At 40.1% G+C, this 14,192-nt stretch overlaps 1 protein-coding gene across 1 annotated transcript in view; it reads left to right on the top strand.

The window, feature by feature from the left end:
* Positions 1–7,816, top strand: part of SPTSSA (serine palmitoyltransferase small subunit A) — a 33,002-nt gene extending 25,186 nt beyond the window's left edge. Inside the window, exon 5 of the mRNA XM_025442650.3 lies at positions 6,670–7,816. Within this exon, the coding sequence (XP_025298435.2) occupies positions 6,670–6,773 (104 nt within the window). The 3' untranslated portion in view covers positions 6,774–7,816. The remainder of the gene's footprint in view (positions 1–6,669) is intronic.
* The last annotated feature ends 6,376 nt before the right edge of the window (positions 7,817–14,192 follow it).

Here is a 14,192-nt window from a genome sequence, read left to right as displayed (position 1 = left end):
GAAAGCTATTTAGAACAGGTGCCTTCTTTTTATGTTTTTTAAAAAGGTGATTATTAAGACGAGTAGATGTTCCTCATGGTCCCATTGTTTATTTACCTAGTATGAGTGTCACTGTACAAGTTGCTTTTAAATATTTTCTTATGTTTCAGAGCTTTAAGATATTTTTTTTGGAATAATTTTGACATTTAATTATCCAGAAAATTTACTGTTAGAGGTTTATTTAATTATTGTGATTCTGGAAATAATTTTGAGAAATGGGATCAGAATATAGAAACATTTCTTGGAGATACACAGGATAAAAGCTAAATTTAATAAGTGGCTCTGGGCACTTTTTGGGAAGCTTATAAATTGGCATTTTTGCATCTAGGTTCAAGTGACTTTCAATAATTTTCTGTTTGTCTTGGCCAGAATCAGAATTGTTTATTCTGGGATCCCTGGGTGGCGCAGCGGTTTAGCGCCTGCCTTTGGCCCAGGGCGCGATCCTAGAGACCCGGGATCGAATCCCATGTCAGGCTCCCGGTGCATGGAGCCTGCTTCTCCCTCTGCCTATGTCTCTGCCTCTCTCTCTCTCTCTGTGTGACTATCATAAATAAATAATAAAAAAAAATTAAAAAAAGAATTGTTTATTCTATTTCTGAGAGCTGAGATTTTCTATTTATTTCCTGGTAACAAATTAGACTCAATGGTCTCTAACTCAAATTTTATGAAGGGGAAAAATCCTTCACACAAGACAATTATTAGTCTAGTACTGTATGTAGTTTCATTTTCCTTTACAGTTCTTTTTTTTTTTTAAGATTTTATTTATTTACTCATGACACACACACACACACACACACACACACACAGGCAGAGACACAGACAGAGGAGAAGCAGGCTCCATGCAGGGAGCCCGATGTGGGACTCGATCCCGGGACTCCAGGATCTCGCCCTGGGCTGACGGCAGACACCAAACTGCTGAGCCGCCCAGGGATCCCCTTCCTTTATAGGGGATCTAAAAAAGTTATAGACTTTTTAGGCATACAAAAACTCCTTAAAGGGTAATATAGTGAATGAGCATATACTACCAACTAGGTGAAGAACAGCATTACTAATACATTTGAAGTTCCATTTATGCCCTTTCTCAGTTACTCCTTTCTTCCTCTTCCCCATTTCACCTCACCAAATAACCATCCTGAATTTAATATATATGATTATAACTTATTTCCTACTGCTTTTATTCCACATATATATGCATCATAGCATAGTGTTGTAAAAAGTTATGAACTCGGGGATCCCTGGGTGGTGCAGTGGTTTGGCGCCTGCCTTTGGCCCAGGGCGCGATCCTGGAGACCCGGGATCGAGTCCCACGTCGGGCTCCCGGTGCATGGAGCCTGCTTCTCCCTCTGCCTGTGTCTCTGCCCCTCTCTCTCTCTCTCTGTGTGTGACTGTCATAAATAAATAAATAAATAAAAATTTAAAAAAAGTTATGAACTCTAGTACCTTATGATTTTTAAATAAGATTTTATTTATTTATCTGAGAGTGAGCAAGAGAGAGCACAAGCAGGAGAAGGGGCAGGGGGAAGAGCAGACTCCCCGCTGAACGGGGAGCCCAGTGCGGGGCTCAGTCTCAGGACCTGGGAATCATGACCTGAGCCAAAGGCAGATGCTTAACCAACCACCCAGGTGCCCCTCTATTACCTTATGTTTTAATCAGGGAAAGCACCTTTCAAATTTGGTAAATTCTTGTTTCACTTGCAAAACATAATTTTATGTGCATACAAGAATTTAAAATTTTGACAGTTTAATATTCACAAAATAGAGCTTAAGTTTCAGTTTCTTGTCTTACAGTAGAGTAACCTGTTAAGGTAATTTATACATGTTTCTTAACTGATATATTCTCTATACTAAATTAAAGAATTATAGTGCCATAAAGAGTACATAATATCATTCAAATGGCTGTTTTTACTAATCACTTCCTAGTTGAGTTGAATTTGAGCCAATGATTTGAAAATCTTTACCATTTCATTTGCTTATTTTTTAAAGATTTATTTATTTACTTGGTAGAGCAATGGGGGAGGGGCTGAGGGAGAGGAGAGAAAGAATCTCTAACAGATTCCCAGCTGAGCACAGAGCCAGACTTGGGGCTCAATTCCACGACCCAGAGATCATGACCTGAGCTGAAATCAAGAGTCAGATGTTCAACTCACTGAGCCACCCAGACGCCCTAGTGTGTACATTTGTAAGACTTGAAAATAAAAGTGTAAAAAACATAAACATTCTGAAAATACAATATTGCCTAGAAATAGATCTTATTTTTCTTTTCTGTAGTCACTATGAAGCTTTTCATCACAGTAATGTGTGTGAAATGTGCAGAAAGTGCCACAGTGAATCTAGAATCAAATAATGTTTCTTGAGGAATTTCATTATTCATCAAATGTTAAGCATGTGTTATGTTAGATGTTGGAGATTGTAGAAGACATTGTTCCCATACTCAACAAGTTGAAAATCTGGATGAGATAAATATATAAAAGAATAGGCAATGTCAGGTGATAAGTGCCAAATTATATGAAGAAGAGCTTTATGTGCAGTAGGGCCAGGAAGCTGGGAGTAAGAATGGGAAAAATATGAAAGCTAGGAAAGGCCTCAGATGAGAGAGGATAACTACAAACCAGGCTCTAAGAATGATTGGATTTTATTAGATGGAATAAGATTTTTCACATATAGAAAGGCATTATATGCATAATGGTTAAGAACACAGATTTTTGGTGTGATTGATATGATTGATTTGATTTGGAATTGGCTCCATTGCTTACTCTGATTTTGAGATTCAAGATTACTTGAACTTGCTGAAGGATTTAACACAGTGGACATTCACAGAATGAAAATTGCTATTACTACTGTTATTCATATTATTATTAAGCCATAAGCAAAAGCAGAGCAGTATGAAAATATAAAGCCTTGTTTTCTGAGACATATTATGGCTGTGAGTAGGATGTGTTTGTCAGGGGATGGAATTATTTGGAATTGTTTGGAATGTTAGGGGAAAGTAGCATAGTAGGTGATGTTCTTGGTCTCCACCTCAACCCCTTATACTAGCTGATATATCTCTCCCTCAGCTGTTGTCTGCTAATCCCTTCTAGCTGTCGCCTTCTTCAGAGTATTAGCCTTGGCCAGGGCAGCTGTCTTACCCAGGTGGGTTTTTCTCACTCACTTCTACAGCCAATGATTGACAGATAAAGAGATATAGAAAGTCAGGCCTCTTGCTTCAAAGCAAAACCAACATGTGGTATGATTTATGCTCCAGAGAATCCTGTGGGAGCTGAGCCCCTCAACCTACTTAGCTTTTCCTCCTTGCTCAGTTCTGCTCTACTTACTCCTCTTCTGCTAAAACTATCTCAAGAATAACTTGTACAAGAATCCCTGCCCCAGTCTCTCAATTTCGGTCTATTTCTAGGGACTCCAACCCAAGACCGGTACTTTGGACTAGATTAGAAGGGTTCTTGGATGGGGATCCCTGGGTGGCGCAGCAGTTTGGCGCCTGCCTTTGGCCCAGGGCGCGATCCTGGAGACCCGGGATTGAATCCCACATCGGGCTCCCTGCATGGAGCCCGCTTCTCCCTCTGCCTGTGTCTCTGCCTCTCTCTCTCTCTCTCTCTCTCTGTGACTATCATGAATAAATAAATAAAATCTTAAAAAAAAAAAAAAGGTTCTTGGATGTTTGGCTTAGAATTCAAAGTGCTATCCTGTAGCATTGGGAAGCCTAATGTATTTTATTTTATTTTATTATTTTAAAAGATTTTATTTATTTGAGAGAGAGAGGGTGAGCAAGAGTGAGAGAGAGCATGAGCAGAGGTGGGGGGCGGGGGTGGAAGGGGAGCAGAGAAGGAGGGTAAAGTAAGATCTCTGCTGAGCAGGGAGCCCGATGTGGGCTTGATCCTGGGACTCCAGGATCATGACCTGAGCCAAAGGCAGATGCCCAACTGACTGAGCCACCCAGTGCCCCTCCTAATGTATTTTAAAAGGATCACTTTATTTTATTTTTAAAAGGTTTTATTTATTTATTTGATAGCACAAGCAGAGGGAGAGGGAGAAGCAGAATCCCCACTGAGCAGGGAGTCTGATGTGGAGCTTGATCCCAGAACTCTGGGATCACAGCCTGAGCCCAAGACAGATGCTTAACTGACTGAGCCACCCAGATCCCTAAAAGGATTGCTTAGTAAAGAGTGGCGTGGAAGTGGCTAGAGGCCTACAATGGGAGCTTTGACACAATTATGGAATGATAAATACCTCACTCATGTATCATAGATTAGGGTAGGGGAACATGAGATATAAAAGTCATTCGTAGGGGTTAGGAAGAACTGAGAAGTCTTAGATAATTGGAATCTGTGGAGGAGGAATCAAAGAAGTTTCTAGTTTGAGTGACTAGGCAAATAGTTAATAGTTATATCAACTATTTCAAATAGTGGAAAAAAATAGGACTCATAGAAAGAGGTAGTTTTGGAGGAAGTTAATGAGTTCGGTCTTGGCTCTCTTGAATTTATAGTACCTCAGGAATGTCATAGGTGAAAATGTTTAATAAGTTGTAGGAAATACCTGTTTGCAGTACAGAAGGTGGTTTCAGGTAAACAACATTAAAGTGATTGTTTAGGCTGTAAGAGTTTGTAGGGCCGAAGACAAAACTTTGGGGATTCCATTTTATTTAAATAATGCTTTCAGCTACAAGTATAACAAAATATAAAACCAGTTTAAGAGTAAAGGGAGTTTATTGGCTTCTGTATCTGAAAATCCAGTAGTAGGGTGGGTTTCAGGTGTTTTGGTGAGGTTTCTGGCTCCATTTTTCTGTGATTATTTTTGTTCCATCACCTTCATGGGTCAGCTTCGTTCTAAGTTTTGCTTTCCTCATGGGGGCAAAGTGAATCTTGTGATTCCAGGATCTCATCAGCAAGCTGCGTTTTTAGGAGAGAGTCTGTGTTCCTTAATTCCTGGTAGAAATTCTAAACTTTGAGCTGATTGATCAGTTTTGAGGGTGGGCATTGTGACCAAGAGAAGGGTTTTCTAATTGGTGAAGATCAGTCCAGGCTGGAGATGGGTTAGGTTAGGCCCATCTAAAGAGCATGACTACTATACTAGGAAAAGGGGTGGAGTGGGTGTTTGGGACGAAAGTACAAAATTCACTCTAATTATCTTATGTATGAGGGACAGAGAGAGGGGAAAAAGAGCTGGTGACACAGGAAAATGGTGAGAGAAATCAGAGGAGAGTCATAGAGAAAAGTACCTTCTTAGCTCTGAGTGGGAAGAGTTTTGAGGAGGAAGGACTCAACCTGTCAATTCAGCCATTGGTTTTGATAGGTGGCTGTTGATGACCTGCGAACAGTGTCAGTAGCCTGCAGGGGTAGGATTTAGATGGTCGTGTGGGTGATAGGCAAGAATATGGAAACAGTAAGTGGTGTGGTGTGTGCGTGCCTGTGTGCGTGTGTGTGTGTGTTTAGAGAAATTAAGAGGTAAATAGAAGGTGGTAGTTTTAGAAAGAACTGGATTAAGGGAGGCTAAAAAGTAAATTTAAAAAATGATTATGGGAGACTTTCATCCATGTTTGCTGGATGAGGAGAATGAATTGAAGGTTTAAATCAGATGGCTTCAGTTTGTGCTCTGGCTCCAGAGATAGCTTCTTGTAGGGCCCCGGTCAAGTCACTCTGGTTTGTCAGGCTCAGATGAGTAATGGTCATGATAAACATTTCACAGGAAAGCTGTTAGAGTCAAGCAAGATAGCATAAAAGAGATTTGTCAACTGAACTGTTATACAAATATTAGTTGGTAGTAAGCACATTGTTTATTTAAACCCTATCTTCTCGTGAAGGAATGTCACATTGTAGAACTACTAGTATGTAGAGCTGAAAGGTGTGAAAGATAGGAGCAGGGGGACAGGGGAGAGAGAGAGAATATGAATGAATGAATTAATAAAATGTGGTCCCAGTTCAGGAGCAGTTCTTCCTTTGAACATAGCGACACAATAGCAAAGCAGAAAGCCCTTAGATTTTATGGACTTTTCGTTAGCAGTATTTTGTGTGGCCCAAGAAGTGGGCCCCTTGCTGATTTGCATGTACACCATTTTAGTTCCTTTGGAATGAGGAAAAAGGAACACAATACAAATATTTATTGTTTAGGTTGTCAAGATGACTTTTATTTGATGTTGTAAAGTTTAGTGATAATAGTAATAAATGTTTAATAGTAGTAGGTACTGTCAGCTTATATGTCATTAGGTATATGATTGATTTTAGCTCAGATTCTAAAAGCTGGTGCTTTTAGCCAAATCATCTAAATAATCTAAACATTCTTGGATCATGCATTCTTTTTTCCCCCATACATTATTATTGAAATTAGTAGACCTTTTGAAGTCATTACATACAATTTTATTTTTATTGCTGTTTCTTAGGTTGAACAGTGTCACTTTCTATGCTTCATTTTAAGCTGTCTGATGTTTCGAAGTATAATAAGGAAAGTAACAAACAGGTACCTATCTTGGAAGGTGCCAGGCATAGTTAATATTAGTGGCTATAATGATGAGTTCTTGACATATATGAGAAAGTATTACGTGAATGGGTACTTCAACATAAAGCAGTTGAAAAAATGTGGGGATTAACTTTTGAATAAATTAAGAAAAAGTAAATTGTTTCCTTAACTACAACTCAGATTCCATGCTGGTTTCCATCGTGGGGATGGCACTGTACACAGGATATGTCTTCATGCCTCAGCACATCATGGCAATACTGCACTACTTTGAAATAGTACAATGACCAAGATGTGACCAGAATTGAGCGGCTCCTTAGGGAAGAACCACCCTTTGATGTTGGAATGAAACCTCATCAGATGTCATAAGAAACTCTACTAGATGTCAACATAACCAACCCTATGAATATACAGACTAAAATTCATGAGTAGAACAGGAAAATAATCCTGACTCATGTGTTGTGTTCTTTATTTTTAATTTTAAAAGAGGCTCTTGTATAGTAGTTTTTGTCTATTTTAACATTGTAGTCATTTGTACTTTGATATCAGTATTTTCTTAACCTTTGTGACTGTTTCAATATTACCCTGTGAAAGCTTTTCTTAATGTAACTTTGAGTACATTTTAATTGCCTTCTATTTCTAAAACCCAAAGTCATTAGTTGGGCTTTACTGTTCTTGCTATTGTATGGCACATACATCTGCCTGGATATATTTCTACTCTTGACCAAAGTTTTGTAAGAAACAATACAAGATTTGGGGCAGGGGGATGGGGAGGGAGGATATTTTATTGAGAACTATTTACTAAAGACTTATCTGTAAGTTTGAACTCAGGAGTACAGTTTTAGCTATCTAGACTCTACTCTTAACAGCTTTTGCTTATCACTATTAAAGTATTTCTTAACAATGAAAAAGGAAGATCTTGCTAAAGTTAAAATAAGGAACATTTCACCTTTTAAATATTTAATTCTTATGTGGACTCATTTCCAGAAAAATTTGGTGATGATTCTTATGACAAGAGGTGGTTAAATAGCATTATTATGTAATGCTTATATGCCACAGAGTTTTTAGTAGAAAGTAAATCAGTTTCCTTTGAGTTATTATTAACAATGTACTTCCTTAAATTTAGTTTCATGATTGTAATGGGTGCTGCAAATGCATTTGCACATTGCAATAAGATGAGATGAATTGTTAAAAACTATAGCAAAAAGAAATGTAAACTTGGTTAAAATCCTTTCACTCTTTGTATTTTTTTTTAAAGATTTTTATTCCTTAAATGTAAAATGACTACCTGATTTTTTGACGTAAACTCATTAAATTCAAAGAAAAATCAGTTGATGTAACAGTATATTTTTTTTTCCTTGATTGTTAAATATTGATCTAGTATTTAAATTTCTGAACTGATTGCTGTGGACAAGTAAGCAGTAAGTATATCTTAACATGTCTCTCAACATAAAAGTATTGCTAATTAAAAAAAACTAGACATATTTTAACATGCCTCCCATAGTAAGTTTATTTTAAAAGATGTAAGTGTTTTTGGCTCTAACTTTTAAGGACTAGCTTTTTGAAGTGTTTTCTAGTCTAGAGGTATGGAGTAATTTATAAAAGTTTGGTATTTTCAAAGAGTCAATTTATATCATCACTATTAAATAGGGATGGTGAAAATAATATGTAATTAGGTTCAGAATTCAAGCAAATTAATGAATATGAGCAATTAACTTTGAATTTGTTTAATTAATGCTCATATTTGACTTTGCCCCAGGGACCTCCCCCTCCCCCCATACAGAACCATTGACAGCGGATGTCTACTATCTGAATCTTATCAGCAAAGTGTACTCTCCACCACCTGATGCAAGTCTGGTCTATTTGTTAATAAGTAATGAATTTGGAAATCATTTTACTTTATCTTTTTATAAGTAGTTGTTTATTGGCCAGTTCTCCATGAGTTTTGTATGTTTCTATATGTCTTCCAGACAGAGGTAACGGATTGCCTTTATTCTGATAGAGAGGATAGAGAAGAAATGATGTCTCTCTTTAGAACAAAGGGCAAGTTTACTTAGTGACCTAGAAGACAGAGAGTGTCTCCTTCTGGAGCAAAGGACACTATAAAAGATTTGGGTTCCCTAGGCTCAGGGTTCCTGCCTGTAATGTCACTCCCTGCATTTATATATATCACCTGGACTTTCCTTTGATTGTCCTGTTGGAATTGGGGCTTGGGAACCAGATCAAGACAATGATACTTTGGCTATTGCTATGAGTAATAAGGTCCTTTGTGTCCAGCCCTAGAATCTCAAGTCTCCTGACAGCACCCACAAAACTGTGCCAGACTAACTTGTTAGTTTACAGGTAGGATAAAGTCTCAAACCCTTCATGGTTCTTGGCAGTTAGGGAGCTGAGGATGAGTTGTTGACAGAGACATGGTCTCTGGAAGAGGAAGGGTGATGGCCCCACAGGCCAGACTGAGGATGGAGACAGCTGCCTGTGATCCAGTAGTAAATGCTGTTTCCCAAATATTGAGTGGGTTATGGGAATAAGTCCCCTACCTGTTAATTAATGATTAGAGGCTGAGTAGTGAGAAGTAGGATTGAAGCAAGCTGCCCAAAAGGTGCCTTAGTTGTTGGTCACTCTCCTCTGGGCAGTTGGAAGAAGGAATCTTATGATAATGGGACAACTTTAAAGACAATGTGATTGTGGCTGGGAAGCAAAAGAATCTTGAAAACAAATAAATGGCATCAGCAGTGAGGGATATTTTATTTAATAAAGATCTGAAAATATTAGAAGTTCATTCAGGTGAGCCATGAGCGAGTGACCACTGAAATTGAACGCAAAGCCTTGGTTATTGGTTGCTCCCTCTTTCCGTGCCCTCTTCTCCCTTCTCTTCTACCCTGACTGCAGTTTCATTAAGGAGAAAGATGATTAAGCCTGGTTGGTCAGTTTATTCATGAGAACCTTCTATTTTATTCTCTCCTCAATGAGAGAAGGCTAGGTTAGTAGTCGGTGAGAAAAATGTGATAACTTGGAACCAGGGTGATGATGCTGGAGGTAGAAACGAGGATATGGTGACAAATTATAGAAGGCAATGGGAAGGAGAAAGGCCAGGCTTCTGTCTTGAGCAATTTGGTAAATGGTGACATTCATTAATGCAGCCACTGGGGGGAAGGGTTCAGATATAGGGTGATCATGCAAGAATTAGGTGAGTTGTACATGGTAAAGGACTTTGTAAGCCATATTAAGGAGTTTGGACTTTATCCTTGGAGCAGTGGGGAGTCTTTGAAGAGTTTTAAGTAATGGAGTGTTAACAGATTTACATTTTAAAAGGGTTGTGCCGTTGAACAAAGATTGGAAAGGATACAACTCTGGTAGGAAGGCTATTTAGGAGGCTGTTAGAATAATTCATGCAATGCATGGTGACCAAAACTAAGTTTGTTGTAATGGAGATAAGAAGTAGATAAAATTGAAAGATACCAATCTGAGAAGAGATAAAATTAAAGATGAGGAGAGATGGGTATCATGGTTGCTGATCAGATTTTTGGCTGACTCAGTTGAATGGTTAGTGGTTTCATTCTTTAAAATTAAAGAGATGAATGAGTTTGGCATAGGAGGAAATGATTTTAGTTTTTGATATGTTGAGTTTGATGTTAGTGAAATACTTGAGATATTTATTAGTCTGATGAATATGGAGATATAATCAGGAAATGGATCTGGGATGAAGCTGTATATAGGTATAGATATATAAATAGAGATGTCAGTATATATATATATGTCATATATATGTCAGTATATATGTCATATGTATATATACACACACACCAGTCTTGGATAGATGACTGAAAAGGATCATCCCTCAGAAAGGATGAAAGTGGAGGGGCGGGGCAAGATGGCAGAAGAGTAGGGTCCCCAAGTCACCTGTCCCCAGCAAGTTACCTAGATAACTTTCAAGTCATCCTGAAAAACTATGAATTCGGCCTGAGATTTAAAGAGAGAACAGCTGGAATGCTACAGAGAGAAGGGTTTGCGCTTCTAACAAGGTAGGAAGGTGGGAAAAAATAAAATAAAAAAGCATCCAGTGGGGCAGGGGCCCCCGCTAGGAGCTGGGCTAAGGGGGTGGTGAGAGCCTCCAGGACAGGAAAGCCCAGCCCTGGAGAAGCAGGAACTTTAAAAATCTTCCCAGACAGAAAGGTGCTCGAAAGGAGCTCGGGCAGGATCCCAGGAGGGGCAGTGGGGCCCCCAGGTTCCTGAGGTCACTAACAGGAGATGCGCCCGGGGGAGAGCGCCCGACACCCCGCGGGCTGATCTTGGTAAAGGGCTGGGGCACGTACCTGGCAGGGCCTCGGGGAGAAGCCAGTGGGTCAGGCGGGGGCTCCAGGTGAAGGGGGCTGCACCCTGCTGCCTTCGGGAGCCGCACCCCAGGAGTGCGATTCCAGCAGCACAGGCCCCAGATCCCAGGGCGCTGGGGGACACAGCCCAGGATCCTGTGCCCCCCCCCACCCCAGGACAGGTGGGGTGGGCACAGGCCAGCGAGGACGCTCCTGCTGCCGGGCACCCCGAGCTGTGCAGATCAGTGCCCCCCTGCCCTTGGAGCATCTAGGCCAGTGCGGACTGGGAGCTCCAGGAGTTACTGTGGGAGCTACTGTGGGAGCTGACTCCAGGGCTGGGGAATTGGCTGCCGTCAGTGGGGTTGTTCCTCCTGGTGTCACCCTGTGCCTGGGAGGGGGGCCACCAGGGAACAGGGGCCCAATGGGGTCAACAGCTCCCACTGAGCCCAGCACCTGGTGGGGGGGAGCAGCTCCCCCAGGTACACATACCTGAGGGTCAGCCCAGCAGGCCTCTCCCCCAGAAGACCAGCTGGAAGGACAGGGGAAGAACAAGTCCTTGACCCAGCAGCTCTGGAAAGCTCCAGGGGAAGTCAAGGGATTTACAGTATACAGAACCAGAGGATACCCCTCCTCCGTTTTTTTTTGTTGTTGTTGTTCTTTGTTTTGTTTTTTTGTTTGTTTTTTCCCTTCTTTTCCTTCCTTTTTCCAGTGCAACTTGTTTTTAGCCACTCTGCACTGAGCAAAATGACTAGAAAGAAGAACTCACCACAAAAGAAAGAATCAGAAACTCCCACTCTCTCCCACAGAGTTACAGAATTTGGATTACAATTTGATGTTAGAAAGCCAATTCAGAAGCACAATTATAAAGCTACTGGTGGCTGTGGAAAAAAAGCATAAAGATTTCAAGAGACTTCATGACTGCAGAATTTAGATCTAATCAGGCCGAAATTAAAAATCAATTAAATGAGATGCAATCCAAACTGGAGGTCCTAACGATGAGGGTTAATGAGGTAGAAGAGCGAGTGAGTGACATAGAAGACAAGTTGATGGCAAGGAAGGAAGCTGAGGAAAAAAGAGAAAAACAATTAAAAGATCACGAGGAAAGGTTAAGGGAAATAAATGACAGCCTCAGAAGGAAAATTCTATGTTTAATTGGGATTCCCGAGGGCACCGAAAAGGACAGAGGACCAGAAAGTGTATTTGAACAAGTCATAGCTGAGAACTTCCCTAACTTGGGGAGGGAAACAGGCATTCAGATCCAGGAGATTGAGAGATTCCCCCCTCCCCCCAATCAATAAAAACCGTTCAACACCCCGACGTTTAATAGTGAAACTTGCAAATTCCAAAGATAAAGAGAAAATCCTTAAAGCAGCAAGAGACAAGAGATCCCTAACTTATATGGGGAGAAGTATTAGGTTAACAGCAGACCTCTCCACAGAGACCTGGCAGGCCAGAAAGGGCTGGCAGGATATAGTCAGAGTCCTAAATGAGAAGAACCTGCAGCCAAGAGTACTCTATCCAGCAAGGCTCTCATTCAGAAGAGGAAGAGAGATAAAGAGCTTCCAAGATAGGCAGAAACTGAAAGAATATGTGACCACCAAACCAGCTCTGCAAGAAATATTAAGAGGGACTCTGTAAAAGAAAGAGGATGCCCAAAGAAACAATCCAGAAAAACAGGGACTGAATAGGTTTTATGATGACACTAAATTCATATCTTTCAATAGTAACTCTGAACGTGAATGGGCTTAACGATCCCATCAAAAGGCGCAGACTGAATAAAAAAGCAAGACCCATCAATCTGCTGTCTCCAAGAGACTCATTTTGGACCTAAGGACACCTGCAGCCTGAAAATAAAAGGTTGGAGAACCATTTACCATTAAAATGGTTCTCAAAAGAAAGCAGGGGTAGCAATCCTCATATCAGATAGATTAAAGTTTATCTCAAAGACTGTAGTAAGAGATGAAGAAGGGCACTATATCATACTTAAAGGATCTATCAAACAAGAGGACCTAACAATCATGAATATGTATGCCCCTAATGTGGAAGCTGCCAAGTATATCAATCAATTAATAACCAAAGTTACGGCATACTTAGAGGGCAGCCCGGGTGGCTCAGTGGTTTAGCGCTGCCTTCAGCCCAGGGTGTGATCCTGGAGACCCGGAATCAAGTCCCACATTGGGCTCCCTGCACGGAGCCTGCTTCTCCCTCTGCCTGTGTCTCTGCCCCCCCCACCCCTGTGTCTCTCATGAATAAATAAATAAAATCTTAAAAAAAAAAGAGACATACTTAGATAATAATACACTTATACTGGGAGACTTCAACACGGTGTTTTCTGCAAATGACAGATCTTCTAAGCACATCTCCAAAGAAACAAGAGCTTTAAATGATACACTGGACCAGATGGATTTCAAAGGTATTTACAGAACTCTACATCCAAATGCAACTGAGTACACATTCTTCTTAAGTGCACATGGAATTTTCTCCAGAATAGACCACATACTGGATCACAAATCAGGTCTTAACTGATACCAAAAGATTGGGATTGTCCCTTGCATATTTTCAGACCATAATGCTTTGAAACTAGAACTAAATCACAAGAAGAAATTTTGGAAGAGATTCAAACATGTGGAGGTTAAAGAGCATCCTGCTAAAAGATGAATGGGTCAACCAGGAAATTAGAGAAGAATTAAAAAGATTCATGGAAACTAATGAGAATGAAGATACAACCATTCAAAATCTTTGGGATACAGCAAAGGCAGTTCTGAGGGGGAAATACATCATGATAAAAGCATCCCTCAAAAAACCAGAAAAACTCAAATACAAAAGCTAACCTTGCACCTAAAGGGACTGGAGAAAGAACAGCAAATAAAACCTACACCCAGCAGAAAAAGAGAGTTAATAAATATTTGAGCAGAACCCAATGAAATAGAGACCAGAAGAACTGCGGAACAGATTAAAAAAAAACAGGAGTTGGTTCTTTGAAAGAATTAATAAGATAGATAAACCATTAGCCAGCCTTATTAAAAACAAAAGAGAAAAGACTCAAATTAATAAAATCACAAATGTAAAAGGAGAGATCACCACCAATTCCAAGGAAATACAAATGATTTTAAAAACATTATAAGCAGCTATACGCCAATAAATTAGGCAATCTAGAAGAAATGGACACATTTCTGGAAAACCACAAACTACCAAAACTGGAACAGGAAGAAATAGAAAACCTGAACAGGCCGATAACCAGGGAGGAAATTGAAGCACTCATCAAAAACCTCCCAAGACACAAAAGTCCAGGGCCAGATGGCTTCACTGGGGAATTCTATCAAACGTTTAAAGAAGAAACCATATTTATTCTACTAAAGCTGTTCGGAAAGATAGAGATGGAATACTTCCAGA

This window comes from Canis lupus, chromosome 8 (assembly GCF_003254725.2).
Source record: "Canis lupus dingo isolate Sandy chromosome 8, ASM325472v2, whole genome shotgun sequence".
NCBI classification, from domain to species: domain Eukaryota; kingdom Metazoa; phylum Chordata; class Mammalia; order Carnivora; family Canidae; genus Canis; species Canis lupus.
This window is presented reverse-complemented; position numbering and strand designations above follow the sequence as displayed.